Here is a 20,976-nt window from a genome sequence, read left to right as displayed (position 1 = left end):
GCATCGATGTTCATTAAGGAGATTGGCCTATTCTCCATTTTGGAGATGTCTTTGTCTGGTTTTGGGATGAGTGTAATACTGGCTTCATAAAATGAGTTAGGCAGTGTTCCTTCCCTTTCTATTTTGTGGAACAGTTTAAAGAGGGTTGATATTCATTCTTCTTTAAATGTCTGATAGAATGCAGGAGAGAATCCATCAGGTCCTCGACTTTTCTTTTTTGGAAGACTCTTGATTGCTGCTTCAATTTCATTTTGTGTTATAGATCTATTCAGGTGATTAATGTCCTCTTGGTTCAATTTTACATGGTCTTAAGTATCTAGAAATCTGTCCATTTCTTCAAGATTTTCAAATTTATTAGAATATAGTGTCTCAAAGTAGTCTCTGATGATTCCCTGGATTTCTGGTGTTTGATGTTATCTCCCCTTTTGCATTTCTGATTTTACTGATTTGGATTTTTTCTCTCCTCGTTTTAGTCAGGTTTGCCAGGGGTCTGTCAATCTTCTATAGTTTTTCAAAGAACCAACTTTTTGTTTCATTGATTCTTTGTATGGTTTTTATTTTTGTTTCTATTTCATTGATTTCAGCCCTTATTTTTATTATTTCTCTCCTTCTGCTTGTTTGGGGATTTGCTTGTTCTTGTTTTTCTAGGAGTTTGAGATGTAGCATTAGGTCATTGATTTGAGATCTTTCTGTCCTTTTAATATATACACTCATGGCTATAAACTTTCCTCTCAGGACTGCCTTTGCTGTGTCCCATAGGTTCAAGTAGGTCATGTTTTCATTTTCTTTAACTTCCAGGAACCTTTTAATTTCCTCTTTTATTTCATCACTGATCCATTGATCATTAAGCAATGTGTTGTTCAGCTTCCAATTGTTTGCATGTTTTACTGTTCTTTTATTGTTGAGTTCTAGTTTTAATGCACTGTGATCAGATAGAATGCATGAGATTATTTCTGTTTTGTTGTATTTGCTGAGGCTTGCTTTGTGCCCTAAGATATGATCAATTTTGGAGAAGGTTCCATGGGCTGCTAAGAAGAATGTATGTTGTGCAGAAGTTGAATGAAACATTCTGTAGACATCAGCTAGGTCCAGTTGATCTATGGTGTGATTTAGTTCTAGAATTTCTTTATTGATTTTTTGTTTGGATGACCTATCTACTGGTGATAGAGGGGTATTAAAGTCTCCCACTACCACTGTGTTGGAGGCTATATATGTTTTTAGGTCCTTCAGAGTATGTTTGATGAAATTTGATGCATTGACATTGGATGCATATAGGTTGGTAATTGTTATTTCCTTTTGGTGTGTTTCCCCTTTTATTAGTATGGAGTGTCCTTCTTTATCTTGTTTGATCAATGTAAGTTTGAAGTCTACTTTGTCCAAGATAAGTATTGCTAGTCTTGCCTCTTTTGGGGGACCATTGGCTTGGTAAATCTTCTTCCAGCCTTTCACCCTAAGCCAGTGCTTGTTTTTGTCAATGAGAGGGTCTCTTGTAAGCAACAGATTGTTGGATCTTCCTTTTTAATGCAGTTTGCCAAATGGTGTCTTTTGATGGGGGAGTTAGGTCCGTTAACATTCAGTGTTAGTATTGATAGGTATGTGGTGATTCCTGTCATTTAGTTGTCTTTGTTGTTTAAGGGTTTGATTGTGTGCAGCTGAATCAATGTTACTCTCTACTTTTGTGCCTTTTCTTCTCCTTTGGTACTGCCTGCCCTTTCATGGTTTTGTTTGCTTTCAGTTTCTGTGTGCAGAATTCCTTGAAGAATCTCTTGTAGTGGTGGCTTGGTGGTCATATATTGTTTTAGTTTCTGCTTATCATGGAAAACTTTTATTGTGCCATCTATTTTGAATGATAGTTGTTGTGGGTAGAGTGTCCTAAGGTTGAAGTTATTTTCATTCAATGCCTGGAAGACCTCACTCCATGCTCTTCTTGCTTTTAAGGTTTCCGTTGAGAAATCTGATGTGACTTTGATGGGTTTACCTTTGTATGTTATTTGTTTTTTCTCTCTTACGGCCTTCAATATTCTTTCTCTATTCTCCGTGTTTGTTGTTTTAATGATAATTTGTCATGGGGTAGTTCTATTTTGGTCAAGTCTGTTTGGTGTCCTGGAGGCTTCCTGTACCTGCATGGGCATAGTTTTCTCTAGATTTGGGAAATTATCTGTTATTATTTTGTTGAATATATTATGAATTTCTTTTGCTTGCACCTCTTCTCCTTCTTCAATGCCTGTAATTGTCAGGTTTGGTCTTTTGATGGAGTTGGTGAGTTCTTGCATATTCCTTTCATAGGTCTTGAGTTGCTGGACTAATTGCTCTTCAGCTTTTTCTTTAATTTCCATTTCATCTTTAAGTTCTGAGATTCTGTCTTCTGCTTATTTTAGTCTGCTGGAGTGGCCTTCCTTTGTGTTTTGTATTTCTGTTTCATTCTTTTTTCTGAAGTTTTCCATATCATGGGTCACTTCCTCTTTAATATTGTCAATTTTCATCCTTAATTCATTTATCTCTCTATGGTGTTCTCTGTTTCACTTTGGTATTTATTTAGGGCTCCTATGAGTTCATTTATTTGTTTTTGTGTCTTCTCATATTCTTTATTTTTGTTCTCTTGTAATTTCTTGAGTGCCTCCTGTACATTTTGGTTGACCATGTCTAGTAACAACTCCATGAAATTCTCATGATTACTTGCAGGATTTCTTCTTTCAGAGTGTTCTTGTGGGCTTCGTTGGGTTCCTTGGAATAGTTTATCTTTGTTTTGCTGGAGTCTGGAATGTGATGTCCATTTTCTGCATTTCTCTCTGAATCCTGTATTAATTTATTTTGGGGGAGAGAATTGTTTCCATCCCTTTTTTGTCTTCCCATCGCTCCACTTGGTACTGTTTCTGTCCCTGGTCTGTAATTTAATATTAGCTAACTTACAGTAGTAAAACTAATAAAACAAAGAAAGAAAAAGAAAAAAAGAGAGAGAGAACCAAAGAAATCAACAGGGAGAGGTGGTGGACAAGCAGGGAACAAAACAAACAAACAAATACATAAAAAAAATTCTAGGTTCTGGAAGAATAGAATTTCAGTCTTAGTAGTTCTGGTGTTACTCTTTAGCATCCAGTCCTGGTGTTGGTATTTAAGCAGAAGTTCTGTCTTAGTCTCACCAGGTGGTTGAGGAGCCTTGCCAGTTTTTTTCCTGTCTTTCAGTGGCAGCTGCTTAGCCAGCTCCTCCCTCAGTGAGGTGTGGCTTGTCCTCAGGTTCCGGAGATCAGCTCTGTGGCCCACTAGCCATCCTGCTTTGGAGCTGGGTTTTCACTGTGTTGGTTTATTGGGGACTTGTTTCTTTGCCTCGTGCCCTTTCTCTGGGGCACGGTCAGAGATCTATCAGCCGGATAAAAATAAATGCATCATGCTAAGTGAATAAGCTAGACACAGAGAAACAAGTATCACATGTTCTCCTCCATACGGAAACTGAAAAAAAAAAGGTCAAACTGAAAGCCGAATAGTGACTACTAGGGACTGGGAAGGGTGCCAGGGGATGGTGGAAGAAGCATGAATGCTTGCTGTATGCATGTATGGAAATATAAGTGAGCCCCATTAATATTTACAATTAATATGTGTTAATTAAAATTTTTTTAAACTGGGGAATATGGATATCTCTTATTACTATTTCTATTTAATGTATTGACTGTCCTGGCCAGTGTGAGAAGACAAAAATGCATTAGTATAATTATTTTAAAGAAAAGCACAAAGCTCTCATTATTGTAAGTTATATTCACATAAAATTCATAATAATACAAAGTATTAAAAACAAGATAGTCATAACACTAGCTATAAGATCATTATAGAAAAAGTCAAGTTATTTTATTCATTCTGATAATAAAGTTAGAAATCATAATTTAAAGAGCATTTAAATGACATTTATATTGCCAACAATAATGATAATAATAAGGTGTCTAGAAATAAATCTAACAGAACAGATGTAAGACCTGCTTGGAGATGATTATGACAGATTATTGAAAGATATTAAGAAAGCCCTAAATAAATGGAGAAATCTCTCATATTCACAAGAAGGAGTTCATCATCAATTTCATAAATAAAGATTCAGTGTCATTCTATTAGATTTTTTCCAGAACTGGCAAGCTGATTCCAAATTCACATGGATGCACATAACTGCCAAGAATAGTCAAGTATTTCTAAAGATAAAAAATTGGGAGATAAAGAGGAAGTGAGAACTTAGCCTGTAGATATCAAGAATTATATAGCCAGAGTGTTTATGACATGAAGTATTGGTTCAAGTATAGACACATTAACAAGTGCATCACAATCCAAACACTAGATAAAGCCTTAAACATACAGCATTTTGGTATATGATAGATGTACTATGCAGATCATCAAAGAAAGAGGAACCATTCATATATTTGTTAAAGTAAATATTATATACAAGATAAAATGACATATTCCTGTCTCATACCATGTGAAAATCAATTTCAGATATAGTAAATACTTAACTATGAAAGACAAAATTTTTAGAAGATGTTTTTTGGGTTTTTTGTCAGTGTTGGTGATTGAACTCAGGGATTGTGCTTGCTAGGCAGGCACTCTTCTACTTGAGCCACACTTCAAGTGCTCTGTGTTTTAGTTATTTGTGAGATAGAGTCTCACATTTTACCCAGTCTGACCTGGACCATAATGCTTATTTATGTTTCCATGTAGCTGAGATGAGAGACATACACCACCATGCCCAACTACTAGCTGAGATGGGGTGGGGGCTGCTAACTCTTTTGCCTGGGCTGGCCTCAGACTGTGATCTCCGCCTTCCCAGTAGCTAGTATTACAGGTGTGAACTACTGCATCCAGCCAAGTTTCTGAAGGTCTTACAAAAGAATTTCTAAAAAGTAACCCAGGCAACTGAGGCCAATAGGAAAAGGGGACCAGGAACTAGAGGAAAGGTTAGATCAAAAAGAATTAACCTAGAAGGTAACACCCACGCACAGGAAATCAATGTGAGTCTATGCCCTATATAGCTATCCTTATCTCAACCAGCAAAAACCCTTGTTCCTTCCTATTATTGCTTATACTCTCTCTACAACAAAATTAGAAATAAGGGCAAAATAGTTTCTGCTGGGTATTGAGGGGGTAGGGGGGAGAGGGAGGGGGCGGGGTGGGTGGTAAGGGAGGGGGTGGGGGCAGGGGGGAGAAATGACCCAAGCCTTGTATGCACATATGAATAATAAAAGAAAAGAAAAGAAGCCACAGGGAGAGTCATTTGGAATCATTATATATATATACATATATATATATTAGATATATATGAATATGTATAAAAATAAATTTAAAAAAATAAAAAGTAACCCAGGGTTTGACCTTAGAATAAGGAAGGACTTTTTGGATAAGATACAAGAAATAGTAAGCTGAAAAAGAAATGTTAATATAAACTTAACTACATTACAGATTGGAATTTATGCCCATTAAAAGAATTTTAAAATGTGTCACAAGCTTGGTGAAGACATTTGCATCTACAAAATCAACAAAGAATTGATATCCAATATATAAATAACTCCTACAAGTATATAAGAGAAAGATAATCGAACATAAAAATGAACAAAGGGCACAAATAGGCATTTCACAAAAGAAAAAGCATGTATGAACCATAAATATATGAAATGTGGTTCAACATAATTAGTAATAAGGGAATGCAAAATAAGACCACAACAAATTGTCTTACCACTAGCTTAAGAAAAAATAAATTCTATACTACCACAATTTAGAGAAGATTTATATTAGTGGGAACTCTTAGGCATTACTGGAAGAAATATAAAATAGGTTCATTACTTAGAATAACTTGATATTATCCTATGGAGTTGAATGTTTACATATAGAACAATCCTGGGTTTCCATTTCTAGGTATAGTACCTTAAAAAATTCTGTGCACAGAAAGACATACAAAAATGTTCATAGCATCCTTGTTTATATAAACAAAACCTGAAAATAATCCAGATATTGACCAACACAATAATGGATAGATAAATTGTAGTATTTTATCAAAGTGGAATAGTGTTCAGTTGTGGAAATGAAATAGTCTGCTACATGAATAAATTTTAGCAATATAATGTTGAGTGAAAAAAGTAGTCCCAGAATACTCTGTATGGTATAATTCCATTCAAACAATGTTTTAAAACAAAACCAACCAGTATTTTGTTTGGGCAAAAATACATAAATGATAAAACCTCTTCTTAAGGAAATGATACAACACGAAATTCAAGGTATGGTTGAACTTTCATGGGGAGAGAAGTCAACATTATAAGGAAGGAGAAGAAGACCATTAATAATGGTCTAGTTCTTACATTTGATGGTGGGATCAAAAATATTCAGTCTATTTATACAGTTTGCTGTATAATTTGTGCACATGTATATTTAGTACAGATTAAATACCACATTAAGATAATATATTTGTTTTTCAGAAATCTGCCTGAATCTTCGAAATCCTTCAACTAATATAGTTATCATTCCAGAAAATCAGGTGAAGCCAGAATGGAGACTGCCAAAACTAAATCACCGATTTGTCACAAGGTAAAATAATTCCTTGTCAAATGTCTTAAATATTAATTTTCAAACATTAGTTACTAAAAATTAACACATTATAATTTTCACAAAATCTACCTTAAGTTAAAGTGTAGTAATTATGCAGATAAAAATTTTCATAAACATTAATATAGAATGCCTTTTTCACTGTTTAAAGATACAACATCAATTTTATAATCTTGCTTTTTTAGATCAGAACTGGACAATATGCCAGAAAATCATATCTGTGATGTGATTGGTGTGTTATCTTTTGTAGGAAGGGTCCAGCGATCAAAAAAGAAAGGTAAGCTTTTAAATTTGAAAATAACAAAAAGTAAATAGTCTTGTGTTTGTATGCATATAATCCACTGCCCTCATTTATTTTTAATATTCTATCCATACAGAAAACCGTGAAGATTTTTGGTCTTACCGCTGGATTCACATTACTGATGGGACTTCAGAACAACCATTCATAGTGGAACTGTTTTCTACATCTCAGCCAGAGATCTTTGAAAATATTTATCCAAGTACTCAATTCTTAATGTTTTTATTTTTATTTTTGAAAGTAGGAATATTAACTTTAAAATTAATAGAATAAGCTGACTTATAGAAGTGGCATTATAATGAGTTAGCAAACTCAAGAAGTCAGAGAGCATGCTTAAATTTTTTCTGTATTTGTAACATATTTAGTATTACAGATATTAACCACCTGGTGGTTGTCTATCCAAGAACTATCTTGGAATTGAAGCCAGTTTTTCAGAAAATAGGTGGTCTTATCAATTCTCATTGTTAGAATTTCACACATAGAAAAGCTTAAGATTCAGTAAAGCTAAAGCAAACATGGGTAGTCAGTTTACTGTATATCCATTTAGAAGTTAACTAAGTAGTCTCATTAAAGACATCAAAGACTTTACTAACATGGCATTAATTACTAAAGAATGGGCAGACTGTGTAATTAAATTATGACATGGCAAGTATGATTGCATTTGATATTAGGTTGGTGTGTTATACCAGCTTATCAGTGTTCTGCTTACTTTAGCATTGACTTTTCCTCTGCATTCATTTGAATATAAAGGTATTTTTCCACTAAATGTGTTTATTTGAAAATATAGGAGGCTAGTTTCAGATCTATCATGATAGGAAATATATTTAATACTTTTCAACAATTTCAGTGACTATTTCCTTACTCAAATTCAGAGCATAAAGCTATTTTAAATATGGTATGCTGTTTTGTTATTTTTGCTTGCCAACATTGGGGAAATTCCCAATATTTACTACTAATAATCTTTTAACCAACATTAAGGAGAAATTATAGACTACTAGGCGATCTAGAGACCAAATCCAGTGCTCTTCTACTGCCCTGTTATCCTCCATGCAAAACAGTTGTACACACTTCTGCTTCATTAGATTCTACCCTTGGCTTCTGAAATAAAAATTTTTAATGATCTGAACAGAATCTCATGCCAACTTTTCAGGAAAGAGAATTTTATCTATAACCATGCCATGGACATTCAAGGCCAATGGGCTATATGCTCCCATATAACTTCTCTTGGGGCATAAATGATTGACAATAAAAGACTCAGGTGATATTTTCATTACCTTATTTTGGGAGGGTTTTATAGCCAATCCATCTTCAATATGTAGCTATGTTAAAAATACGTAGCTGTTTAATGTAAGTTTTGGGTAAGGATTTCTCACAGAAACGTTGCCAAGCATCCATACAAAATGTGAAATGTATCTTGCTAAAAAAAATATGTATGGACCTTGGTGAAATTTATTCTAATACAATAGTTGATAATAATTTACTATTTTCATCTTTAAAGGAAAAAAATCATTAAATGTATGGTGAGTATTAAGGCTGCAGCCTATGCGGGGAGGCATGTCTTAAGAGTCTGTCTGGAATATCTCTATCATTTAGTAATACAACTTTTTTTGATTAAGGAAAGTGAAGAACTAAGGGGAAGCTGATATATAATTTGTTTTATATCATATGCTTATATGATTTATTTTTCTGCTCTCAGTTACCTTTTAGAGAGTTGATTTTATTATAAATTTTCAGGTGAAAGTGCATCCAAAAACATTATTTCCTGGATGTCAAACAAAATATACTAGATCTGACTCTCAGATTTTTTATTAGCATAAATTAATTATACAAAGGAGTTTCACTGTGATATTTCCATACATGTGTACAATGTACTTTGATCAAATTCACCCCCTCTATTGTGCTTTCTTAACCCTCTGCTTCCTCCCCACCCTTTTTTTTGGCACTGCTGAGGTTTGAACTCAGGGCCTCACCACTTAAGTCATGCCCCCCAACCCTGAAGTTGCTTCAGATACTGTGTTGAAGTTACTTTTCAGACAGAGTCTTACTTTTTGCCTAGCCAGCTTCCTACTGTGATCCTCCCACTTATGCCTCCTCAATCTGGGGACTACAGGCATAAACCAACATACCCAGCTACTTCTCTTCCACCCCTTTTAAACAGTTTTTCATAGGTTTCATTATACTATTCTCATACATTGGCATATATTAATCATACAAAATAATGGGTCTCATTATGACATTTTTATATATGTACAGAACATACTTGGATCATATTCACCCTTCATTTCTCTGTCTTGTCCCCACCCCAACTCCTGCTAGTGCCCTTCTTCCAAAATAGTCCCCCTTCTACTTTCATGTCTTCTTTTAAATCTAGATTCCACATATGAGAGAAAATATGTGATATTTGCCTTTCTGAGTCTGGCTTATTTCATTTAACATGGTCCATCCATTTCTCTACAAATGACAGGATTTTGTTCTTTATAACTCAGTAATACTCTTATGTATATATATATACCACATTTTCTTTTTCTGTTTATCTGTTAATGGGTATCTAGGTAGATTCTGTAGATTGGCTATTGTGAATAGTGCTGTAATAAACATGGTTATAAAGGTATCTCTATTATATACTGACTTTAATTCCTTTGTTTATACTCAGGAGTGGTATAGCTGAATTATATGACAGTTCTATTTTTAGTTTTTTGAGGAGCCTCCATACTGATTTCCACAGTGACCACACTACTTTATGTTCCCATCAGTAGTGTATAAGGGTTATCCCCTCACTCCCGCATCCTTGCCAACATTTGCTGCTTTTTATTTTCTTAATGATAGCCATTCTGATTGGGGTGAGATAGAATTCCAATTCAATGTATGTTTTTGGCATTTTTATCAAGAATCAGATGGCTGTAGCTGTGTGGGTTATTTCTGGGTCCTATTTTCTCTTTCATTGGTCTGTGTCTTTTTGTGCCATTACCATTCTGCTTTGGATACTAGGTCTTTGTAGTATAATTTGAAATCAGGTATCGCAACACTTCCAGCATCACTCTTTTGGCTCAAGATTGGAGCGGATATTCAGGGTCTTTTGTGATTCCATATGGATTTCAGGATTTTTTTTCTTGTTCTGTGAAGAATGTCATTGGAGTTTTAAAGGAGACTGCATTGAATCTGTAGATTACTTTCAGTAATATGGCCATGGTTTTTACAATCTTAAATCTGCCACCCTATGAATATGGCAGGTCTTTCTATCTTCTGGTGTCTTCTTCATTTTCTTTCTCTAGTGTTTTATAGTTTTCTTTATAGAAGTCTTTTACCTCCTTGGTTAGGTTTATTCCTAGGGATTTTATTGAGACTGTTGTAACAGGATCATTTTTCTGATTTCTTTCTCAGTGTGTTCATTGTTACACAGGAAAGCTACTGAGGGCTGAAGGCATGCTTAAGTGGTAGAGTGCTTGCCTAGCAAGTTCAAGGCCCTGAGCAGTTCAAATCCCAATAAAAGTAAAGCTACTGATTTTTGTATGTTGATTTTTTATCCTGCTAATTTCCTGAAAGTTTTTTTTTATCAGGTCTAAGTGTTTTCTGGTGGCAAGTTTCTAATGGCCATTAAATTAGAATAAGAGATTTATTTATTTTAATTTCACTGTGGCAAAAGCACATTATAGAATATCTACTATTCTAACAGATTTTAGAGGTTTCTTTAATACTAATATATCAGCACCTTTAGCCATTAATATTCATATGTTTGTACAGTTTTTAAAATAAGGAAAGCAATACAAGTTAAAACCAGTCTTAGGATTGGAACAGGTTTTCTTTATTTACATTGCTACAGAATAAAGAACTAGTAAGAGGAGATACAGCAAATAAATTTATAGTTATGCTCTGGAGAAAGTTTTATTCTTAAATGAGGACCTATTTTTGTGTGATTACAAAAATTTTGCATTTATTTATTTATTGGTTTATAAAATGTTATTTGGACATGTAATAAGTTAAAATAAGAAATAATGTTGGATTAATGATATTTTAATGACTAAATCTTGATCTTGATATGTACTCCTTGAAAAACAAAAGTAATTTCTTAAGTGTTTTCATTTTCTACAGTGACACATTTTGTGTGTACACAGTTGAAAGTTGTCAGAAATGACACCCAAGTACCTAAACTGCTTTACCTTACCACTACAAATGAAAGTCGAGTGTTTATTACTAGTGAGTAATTTCTTTTTATATTACTTTATTGAAAGTATAGTATATTGTCTTTTCACTAGAACTGTTTATCACACATCACCTTTTAAATTATAACATTCAACTACAAGATAGCTTTATTTTGACCTCTTTATCAATATAAAATTTTTAGCAAGGAATATTTGGCTGATGAAATATACCTCTTCTAGATTACTTCTGATTGAAGAAATGACTTTGTGGCTCATTGGAGAATTGTGTTTATTTCCTTTGATTACCTTTATTTCCTGCTTGATATGGAATGTAGAGAACCCCAAATTACTTGCTAGATTTAAGACTATTAGGCCCAGCACTAGAGTATGGATTCAGCTAATGTTATTTTTAAATTGTCCTAAATGAAACAAAATATTTGTGTTAAATTTTGCCACCAACATCTTACATATTACTTGTATAAAGAAGTCTTACTATTTGTCTACAAGTAACGTCAGCCCTCTGTATCTGTGAGTTCCACATCCATAAATTTAACCAACATTGGATCAAAAATACTTGAAAAAATTATATCTGTGCTGAACATGCACAACTTTTTTCTCATTATTCCCTAAGCAATATAATATAAGAATTATTTACATTACATTTTCATCGTATTAAGTGTTATAAGCAATCTAAAGGTGATTTAAGATATACATGAGGGTGTATATTGTTCACATGCAAATATGACATTTTTTATAAGGGACTTGAGCATCTGCAGATTTTGATATCTACAAGAATTCTGGAACCAGTCCTCCATAGAAACTGAGGGGTGACTAACATTATTTTTTTCTGTTCCCTCCAAAACCAATAAAGTATCCAAATGAGAGAATGAGGGAATAGTGTAGAATGAGGTATTTATTAGAATGCTACCATGTTGGAAATTAACAAATTTTTCAAAAGAATATTTCTAGGAAATAATACATTTTGTCAGTACCTTATTTTATAAATATTAAAAATGTATGATTAAATATGCCACTCTTTAGTATGCCATCAGAACATGAATTTTAAATGCTGAGCTATATTCACTGGCAGTTTAGTTCTTACAGATGTCATACTTCCAAGTTAAACAATCCAAAAGTCAGCTTTTTTTCAGAGGATGCCAACCATCTAGGCAGTTAGAAAAACAAGGTTTTTTTAATTCTTTCCCCTGTAGTTTTTAGCCTATATAAGTTCTAATATGTCTGATTATCTTAGGATTTGTTTACTGTCTTTAGATAGTGCCACATAGTGAATAAGTGAACTTGACTTTTTTTTCTTTTGATATGAAAGACTTTTAATATTAAGCTTTTATATAAAAAGTCCATACAATCATACAAATTATTACAGTGATATCTCTCTCTCTCTCTCTCTCTCTCTCTCTCTCTCTCTCTCTCTCTCTCTCTCTCTCGGCGCGCATTTTACTCTTTCTGAAAGGAGGCCAAAGAGGCCAGTCTTATGCCTGTGATGCCAAGGTTAAAAACTTTATTCAGTGGATTAAAACGAAAACTGATTCTGAGGAAGTGAATGCAGTTATTGGTGGATACTACCCCTATCCACCAGTTCCAGAGACATTTTCCAAGTATAGTCATCATGTGAAAGGTACTGATGTAATTGCCAGTCACATCATGATATATTTATATTTTATGCTTATAGTAATATATTATTTCATTTAGTCATCTTTATTTTACAGGACTAAGCTAAAGAGTCACATTACTCACTGGCAGTAGTTTTGTCTTAATGTAGATCTAGTACACACACAGTGCCTCTTAAAAGAAAAGAGAATGTAGAAGATGACTAACTAGAGATAATTCTTGATTTAATGTCATTGATATGAGATCTGACTTTGGTAAATCTCAGCTTGTGACATTACATAGAAAGACTAGATTTCTAAAAAGACACTAGGCAATTTGATATACAGATAATTGACAACTAGATTGTGCTACTCTTGTGGGTTGATAAATGTGTGTATACACACTATATATATGTATATATATATATATATGTGTGTGTGTGTATATGTGTATATATATATATACATATATAGTGTATGTAATAAAATAATTGAGTACTACCTTTAAATAAAAATGTTATCAAAATAAATGTGATGCTGAATTTGGAATTGAGGTTATTGATGAGAGACCTAACACTAATTAAAGTAGAATTACTATATGACAGCTGAAAAGTTTAGTATCAATATGTCCTTTATAAAAAAACTATGAGATAGTTGCATGGTTTGGAGAAAAATAAACATTGAAATGCTGACCTGTCATCATCTAAATATTGGCATCCTCTTATATGTCCTAATGTGAGCAATATGGCTGAAATAACTAGAATGTTTTTCTATGCAGTGAGCAAGCAACTCATTATCGTTTGAAATACACATAAATTATAATCAGCATGCAAAATTTCTATTGCAAGTGAAGATTTCAGACTAGAAGCCTATATCGCAATTTAACCAATAAATGTATTTTAACTATATTACAAAAATTATACAAGAGGATGCCAAATATAAGCACAAAGTCTCACATTTATGTTAATATTGCAAGTTTATAATTTCATGTTATGAAATTACATTGCAAATCTAATTCTTATTTTTTTATCATTTCAGTTCTTTAGTCTAGCTAAAGGTTTGGCAACATTATTTATCTTTTTAAAAACTTTTTGTTTTATTGATCTTTTGAATTTTTTTGTCTCTACATCACTTATTTCTGATTTTGTTATTTCTTTCCTTTTAATAATTTTATGTTTCATTTGCTCTTGCTTTTCTGGGTCTTTAAAATGTATTGTTAGGGTACACATTTGAAATGCTTCTATTCTTGATGTAGACATTTATTGCTATGAAATTCCCTCTTAAACTGCTTTTCTGTATCCATAAGTTTTCACATAAATGAAAGAGATGAAGATGAAGGAATAGGGTCAATGGACTTCATATACATAAAGGAAACAGAATGATAAAACCTCTTGTAATTGCTTTAAGTGGGATGGTGCAGGGTTGGGGGGAAGATGGAGGGGGCATTCTGACCAATGTATAATGTAAGGCTATTCAGAAGTGTCACAACAAAATCCCCCCCATACAATGAATATATGCTGATTAAATTTTTTTTAAAACTTATCATTTCTTTGGAATAATTCTTTTGCAGTTGAGTCCCTCTTGACAGCTGTGAGTGAAGTGAGGAAGGTGATTGAAAACTTGCAGTATAGAGAACAAAAGCGTATTGCAGTTCAAGGGATAATTACTGTTGTAAAGTATGCCCGCCATAACTGTGCAACTGAAAGTGCCTCAGCCTCAGAAACACCTCGGGTATGGTGCCAGTGAACTAGTAGTGCTCTGGAAGCACTGTGATCATGATTGCAATTAGTACCTTAAATATTATGTATTGACTCTTAATGATGTAAACCTAAGAGAAAAAAATTTTTTAGTTTTGTTGTTGTTGTTGTTGTTTCCTTTTTCCTTTTTCTGTGATTTATTTTTGGACAGGTACTGGTAATGGTCACAACCTCTGACATTTTCCAAGGCCATCAGACTTTGTCCTTATTTTCTGTATAATTCAAGCCTGTCATGAATATCTTAAATTTACAAATGGTATATATGGCTAAATCATTTTCTTTACTTTTGTGCAGGACACAATAACAAGAAAGCTTCCTCAGGAAGTTTTTACCTCTATATCTGGCATGGCAGACTTACCCAGGTTCTATAAGAGATAGCAATAACTCTTGTAGGATAAATGGTCTAGTAAAAGAGGCTAGTTCTGGAATCTAGGCAAAATCAAAACAAGTTGATTTTTCCCATGAGTTATCTTTATAAAAACTATTTCTAGGATTTCTATTTATATGGAAATAAATAATCCAACTTTTCATTTATACTACTATAATAAAATTTTTATCTTCCTCCTAAAATATTTAATACAAAATATATTAGACTTAGTCATCTTTATAAAAACAATGTACCAATTGCAAAGTCTAACTCTTAAAATTATGAAAAAATGGGCAAACTAAAATTATAGAGTCTTTTAAAACGAGAAATAATTTTTGTACAGTTCTTAAATGTTTTCTCTAAATTGTTGATTTCAGAATGATAGCCAACCCTCAACATCTCAAGCAGCTACAGGAGAAAGTCATAGTCAGGAAAGAGATGGTAAACAGCATCAAGATGACAGGCCTATAAATTCTCAATGTTTTCAAACTCCGTCTACAAGTTCGAGTCCCAGCAGGAAAAGAAGAATTCTTCAAGGCACATGTGCTAAACCGTAAGTTGCTTGCATTACATATATGCAAAGCATTCATGCTTTCCCTCTCACTTCTGCTAGTTTGCTGGTAATCTTTGGCATTCCTTAACTTACAGAAGCATCAAACCCATCTCTGCCTTCACCTTCTCGTGGAGTTCTCCCTGTATGCATGTCTGTGCCCAAATTTACCCCTTTTATAAAGGTATCAGTCATACTGAATTACCGAACCACCCTACTCCTATATGAGCTTATCTTAACATAATCAGTCATATCTGCAATTACCTGTTTCCAAATAAGGGCACATTCTGAGGTACTCAGCATTAGGACTTCATCATACAAATTTGTGGGGGATACACAATTCATTCCTTAACAGTGTGCCTGCTGGCCCCCCAAAATCCATGTCCTTCTCCCATCTAAATATATATTCCACCACAACATCTTCAAAAGTCTTAACCTATAGCAATATGAACTCTAGTCCAGAATCTTACCTAAAAATTTTCTAAATCTTATGGGTGATACAGCTGAGGGCAAAATTCTCCATCTGTAAACCCATGAAAACTGACAACTTATCTGTCTAAAATACAATCGTGGGACAGGAATAGGATAAACAGTCCCATTTCAAAAAGAGAAAAACTGGAAAGAAAAAAGGAGTCGTAAGTCACAAGCAATTCCAAACCCTAGCAGAGAAATTTCCACTAGATTTTCAAGTCTTCAGAATTATTCTCTCTGCTTGTGCTATGTCTCCAGTCCCACTAAGGTACCCCATTCACTCAGCTGTGCATGTGGTCCCACACTCTGGATCCAAAGACATGGTCCCATCCTCTGAAATTGAAAAGGTGGTCCTGCCCTCTGGAACCAAGGAGATAGCCCTACTAACAAGGTCATTCTTCCCCTTTCTTGAAAAATAACACATATTTACAGCCAAGTATTTCTGTCAACTAATTTCCTGTGTGTAGAATCTCAGAAGTCTGACAACCATCCTTCATTTCATCATTTCTATATCCTCTATAGTCCATGCTGGCAGCCATCCTGCTTTGATAGTTGATTGGATCCATAGGCGAATCTGTGCAAATTATTCCCTAGACATAACTCTGGTGATCCCTCCAGTGCTAATTTTCTCATTTTTTGCAATATTGATAGGCTGACAGTTTTCTAGATCTTCACATTCCTTTTTGCTAAGTAATCCCCCATCAATTGATCTCTCTCCTTCTGTTTTATTATAAATAAGAAGTAGAAACTAGGCCATGCCTTCAACACTTTGCTTAGAAATTTCCTCAGCTTTATCACTTACAAGTTCAGCTTTCTACCCAGAGTCCAATTTAACTAAGCCCTCTGCCACTGTGTAAGAAGAATCACCTTTCTACCAGTACATGTCTCATTTCTGTCTGAAGCCTCACCAGAAACACATTTTATAATCCTATTTCTAACTGCATTTCTGTTCATGACAATATATGTATTGTCTAAAATGACAGAAGCTTTCTTTACAATTCTCTTTTCTTTCTAAGCCCTCACCAAATTCTCCTTTAAAATTCATATTTCTACACTATTATCAAGAAAATCTAGACCTTTTCTATTATGCCCTTCAAAATTCTTTCAGCTTTGACTCAATATCTAATATCAAAGCCACTTCCACATTTTTAGGTATTTGTTTTCACAATTCCCAGTAACAAAATATATATTAGTTTGCTAGGATTTCTAGAACAGAGTACAACAAACTAGGTGGCTTAAAGAACAGAAATAAAATCACTTTATGATGACACTTTTAAAAAAGCATTTACATGCTACTTAAGGATCTCAAAATACATGTAACTTAACTATTTTTAGTTATTTAGATTTCTCTTAAAGCTTATATGTTTACTAATTTGTAGAAAATTATTTTTCAATAACTGAAAAATTAAAACTATAAGTATAAAGTATGTTCTTATTTGTCAGAATTTTACAGTTAAATGGTGCTTCCATGTTTCATGGATACTACTGTCTTTACTTCATTAATAGCTATCAAAGATAATAATACTATTATATATAAGAAAATTCTATTAATAAGTTGAGAAATATGATGTGGCATTCTATTACATGACATTTTGCTTCACTTTATGCCTTTAACTTTGGAAATACAACAATAGTAAAAAAATAAAACTCATTGCAGTATTATTACTAAAACCCATCAGATGGAGATATTTCCTTATGAAAGCGTTACTCTTTTTAGCTTCAAAACAAAATGCTTAGTTATTGAGCAGCTATTATATGAAGGCACAAAACCAAATAAAACAAAGCCTATACTTTTATAGAAAGCTTAATCTTGTAGAAGGTACAAACTTAAAAAACCTGTAATTTGGTTTTTTGGGGTTTTTTGTTTTCTATTTTTTTAATTTTTCCTTGTAGCTATCTCATTTAAAAACGTATAATTTCAATGCAGTATGATGCATACTATGATAGTTTGTTTATTTGTGGTATTATACCAGCACCTACTAGGAGCAGTTATACTTGATAGATTAGGGAAGGTTTCTTGTTAGGAAATAATTATTGAGCTAAATTTTGAAGGGTGGGTGGGAATTAACCAGGCAGAAGAAAAGGGGCAAAAGACTATTTTACTCAGAAAGAAAAGCAAGAAGGTCTGAAGCAGTATGGAACTAACAAAAGGACATGAAATGAAGTTTGAGAAATAGGCAAGGTTGTTTTCCAGAGTTGTTGACCAAAGAAAACATGAAAATTAAGCCATTGTACTAATTTTTAAATTCCCATCATAGAAAATGAAAGTACTTGCTCATTAGTTGATACTTAATAAGGTTAAATGTCCCCTTTTATGGAATACTCCTTCAAAGAAAATTGAAATATACTGCAATGTTTGAATTATATTATATATGGATATTTTCCATAATTACATGTGTATTTTAATGCATCACTTCAAGAAATTTAACCTGTATATTTTCTAAATTTATTGGCTTAAAATGAATTCTGAATAGAACCAATTAGGTTTTTCTTTCCAGTCAAGTCTCTTTTTTATAACTGTTGGTTATCTTATTTTTATCCTTTGAAGAGTTGCTGTGCCTCAGCCAGAAGCTTCTGCACAAACAAAAGGAAATAAGCCAGGCACGTCAATCACCCTCCAGCGTATGTTGCTGTTGTTTATTATTTGTGAAACTTTATACAATACTATTATATACAGATTATTATTTGATATGTTGTGTCATACCTGCTACTAGTAAAATATAAGTGCTTTTTATTGGTTTAGATCATTGTCAAAAGTACTGTTAGATATCATCCCAAAAGGGAAAGTAACTGTAATAGTGGTTACTAGAGGCTAAGAATAGGGGTGGAAGGTAGAGAGAGAATGGTACAAGGATACAATCAATAGGAGGAATAATTTCTGATGTCCTACAGCACAGCAGTGTAACTGTGGTTGATATTTAGGTGTATATTTCATAAAATCCAGTAGAGAAAAATTTGAATGGTGTCAACACAAATGGTAAATGTGTGATGTGATAGATATCCCATTTACCTGATCTGATCATTACACATTGTATGTATACATGTATTGAAACATTGCATTGTGCCTCATTGACATGTATAATTATGTCAATTAAACTATTTAAAATATTTTTAAAGATGTTGTTAAGCTATCTGAACAGCAGTCATGGATTAAAATGGTAAAAAGAAAGCTGGGGGTATCACTCAATTAGTAGAGCACTCACCTAGTAAGCACAAAGCCCTGAATTCAATTTCCAGTACTACACAAATTAAAATCGTAAAATGTATTTTTAAAAGAGCTTAAACATCAACATAGATTCTGTTGCTTAGAGGAAAACATTAACTTCAAGTAGAAAGGAGAAAAAAATAACAAGCACTGCTGAAGGTTAAGGTTGATACCTTCAGGAACCAGGACAATTGTATGTATAAGAAAAGTGGTCACAATCTCATCAGACAGTCTTATGTGTGACTGCAGCCATATTATGAGTGTGTGCTGCTAACAATGAGGTAATCTTCCAATTAAAGTATTTGTATGTATATATGACTAGTATACTTTAGACTGTTCTTATGGGTGACATCACAAGAAATAGCAATTTCTGGAAGCAGAAAAGTCCTTAAATTGGCAATTTTACCATGTGATTCTGTGTTGTACTATTAACATTGCTAGGAAATTCAAATGTTAGATATTTGAATTCTGCCCAACAGTGTTTGCTGGCTTTTTTCAGTATGTGAGTATTTGTTATAAATTATAGTTCCTTAAAAAGCTGACAACATATTTTCCTTGTTAACAAAAGAAATTGCTTCAAACTTAGCAGCAAGCATCCTATCACCCATTTGGAGGTGCTCTCACACTGTCAATATAAAACAAGCAATTTTTCTATGTGTAGAATATCATTGTCTTTTACTTCAAAAGTGACTTTTATTGGCATTTTTGTGTTAATCTTCCCTTTTTAAAACATGAAATATCTATATCAAGTGCACATCATTTGTCACAATAAATGTGTTAATAATAAATTTTAAAAGTGAGAATAACAATAAACATACTTAGGTTGTTTCTCTGTGAAGTAGCACATCCCTGAAAATACATACTTTTTAGTTAACAGGAAAGTAATCAAGTAGGAAGTCTAATTTTATTTGATAGTAACTATTAATAAACTTTAAAAATAAGTCTTATATCCTTTCTTTCTTTGCTATTAAATTGACTGGTTTGAACTTTTGGTTCATTTCTGAAGTGATTTCATAATACAATTTACTTCTGTTAGGGTACACTTGAAGAGATTTGGTTGCAATCAGACTCTATATGGGATCATCTCTCTGAATTAGATTTTTAGCATTTTACTTCTATCTTGGTTTTAGTGTAGTTTTATTTTGTTTTCATTCTCTCCACCTAGACAGAGATAATGCTGTCATTTTTGTTCTATACTGTCTGGCATTTGATGTCTCAATGAAACTTTTTAATTTTTTTGGCAGTGCTGGAGATTGAACCCAGGTCTTCACACATGCTATGCAAATGCTCTACCACTTGAGCTATGCCCCCCAGGTCTTTTGTTTATATTTTGTTTTTGAGATATGGTCTTACCCCACTTTGCCCCAGCTGGCCTCAAAGTTCCCATCCTCCTGCGTAACTTGGATTACCGGTTTGCACAACCATGCCTGGCTCTTTTCCAAACTATTTGATATGTTTTTTGTTTATTGTTACATGTTATGAAAGTGAGATATTTTTAATAATTCCATTAAAAACTTTTTGATCTTTCTTTAAATAATACCAATTTCCAGGGGCTGGAGGTGTACACTAGTGGTAGAGGGCTTGCCTAACATACAAAGCCCTGAGTTCAATCCCCAGTACAGCAAATAATAATGTCCAGTCTGTACCAACCTTACCTATTAGACTTATGTGTTAACTAAAATGGATTTTTATTTCACATGTCTCATTCTAGACAGACTCTTATCTGAATAATAGCATTTTAGATTATCTTAATAAAAATTGTTATCTTGGAACTCATGGAGAAAAAATTATTTTCCCAACTTATGTATAACTGAAATTTTGAAAAATGTTCCTCAGAAAATAGATCTTACCTGGATTCTAAATTTTAAAAATGATGGAGAAAACCATTTCTTTCTAGGTTTCGTGTTTCTCTGCTGAAGTTTCAAGAAAATGATGAAATTTCTATTACTCAGTTTGTCATCTTGGTGATTAAACTTCACAAAGATTTTCATATTAGTATCCACTTAGATTATCAC

General features: G+C 33.3%; 1 protein-coding gene across 3 annotated transcripts in view; it reads left to right on the top strand.

Annotated features, from left to right (window-relative positions):
- Radx (RPA1 related single stranded DNA binding protein, X-linked) overlaps positions 1-20,976 on the top strand; it is a 72,028-nt gene that overhangs the window by 23,757 nt on the left and 27,295 nt on the right. For 2 of the 3 annotated variants that reach the window (XM_074062776.1, XM_074062778.1), the window contains exons 4-11: positions 6,441-6,549; positions 6,753-6,844; positions 6,945-7,067; positions 10,955-11,059; positions 12,476-12,640; positions 14,182-14,342; positions 15,113-15,288; positions 18,305-18,378. In XM_074062776.1, the coding sequence (XP_073918877.1) occupies positions 6,441-6,549; positions 6,753-6,844; positions 6,945-7,067; positions 10,955-11,059; positions 12,476-12,640; positions 14,182-14,342; positions 15,113-15,288; positions 18,305-18,378 (1,005 nt within the window). The remainder of the gene's footprint in view (positions 1-6,440; positions 6,550-6,752; positions 6,845-6,944; positions 7,068-10,954; positions 11,060-12,475; positions 12,641-14,181; positions 14,343-15,112; positions 15,289-18,304; positions 18,379-20,976) is intronic. The other variant, XM_074062777.1, reaches the window with a different exon arrangement.

The sequence above is a fragment of the Castor canadensis genome, chromosome X, assembly GCF_047511655.1.
Source record: "Castor canadensis chromosome X, mCasCan1.hap1v2, whole genome shotgun sequence".
In the NCBI taxonomy this organism is placed as follows: domain Eukaryota; kingdom Metazoa; phylum Chordata; class Mammalia; order Rodentia; family Castoridae; genus Castor; species Castor canadensis.
The sequence above is the reverse complement of the archived record's forward strand: the minus strand, read 5'-3'. Positions and strand labels throughout refer to the sequence as shown.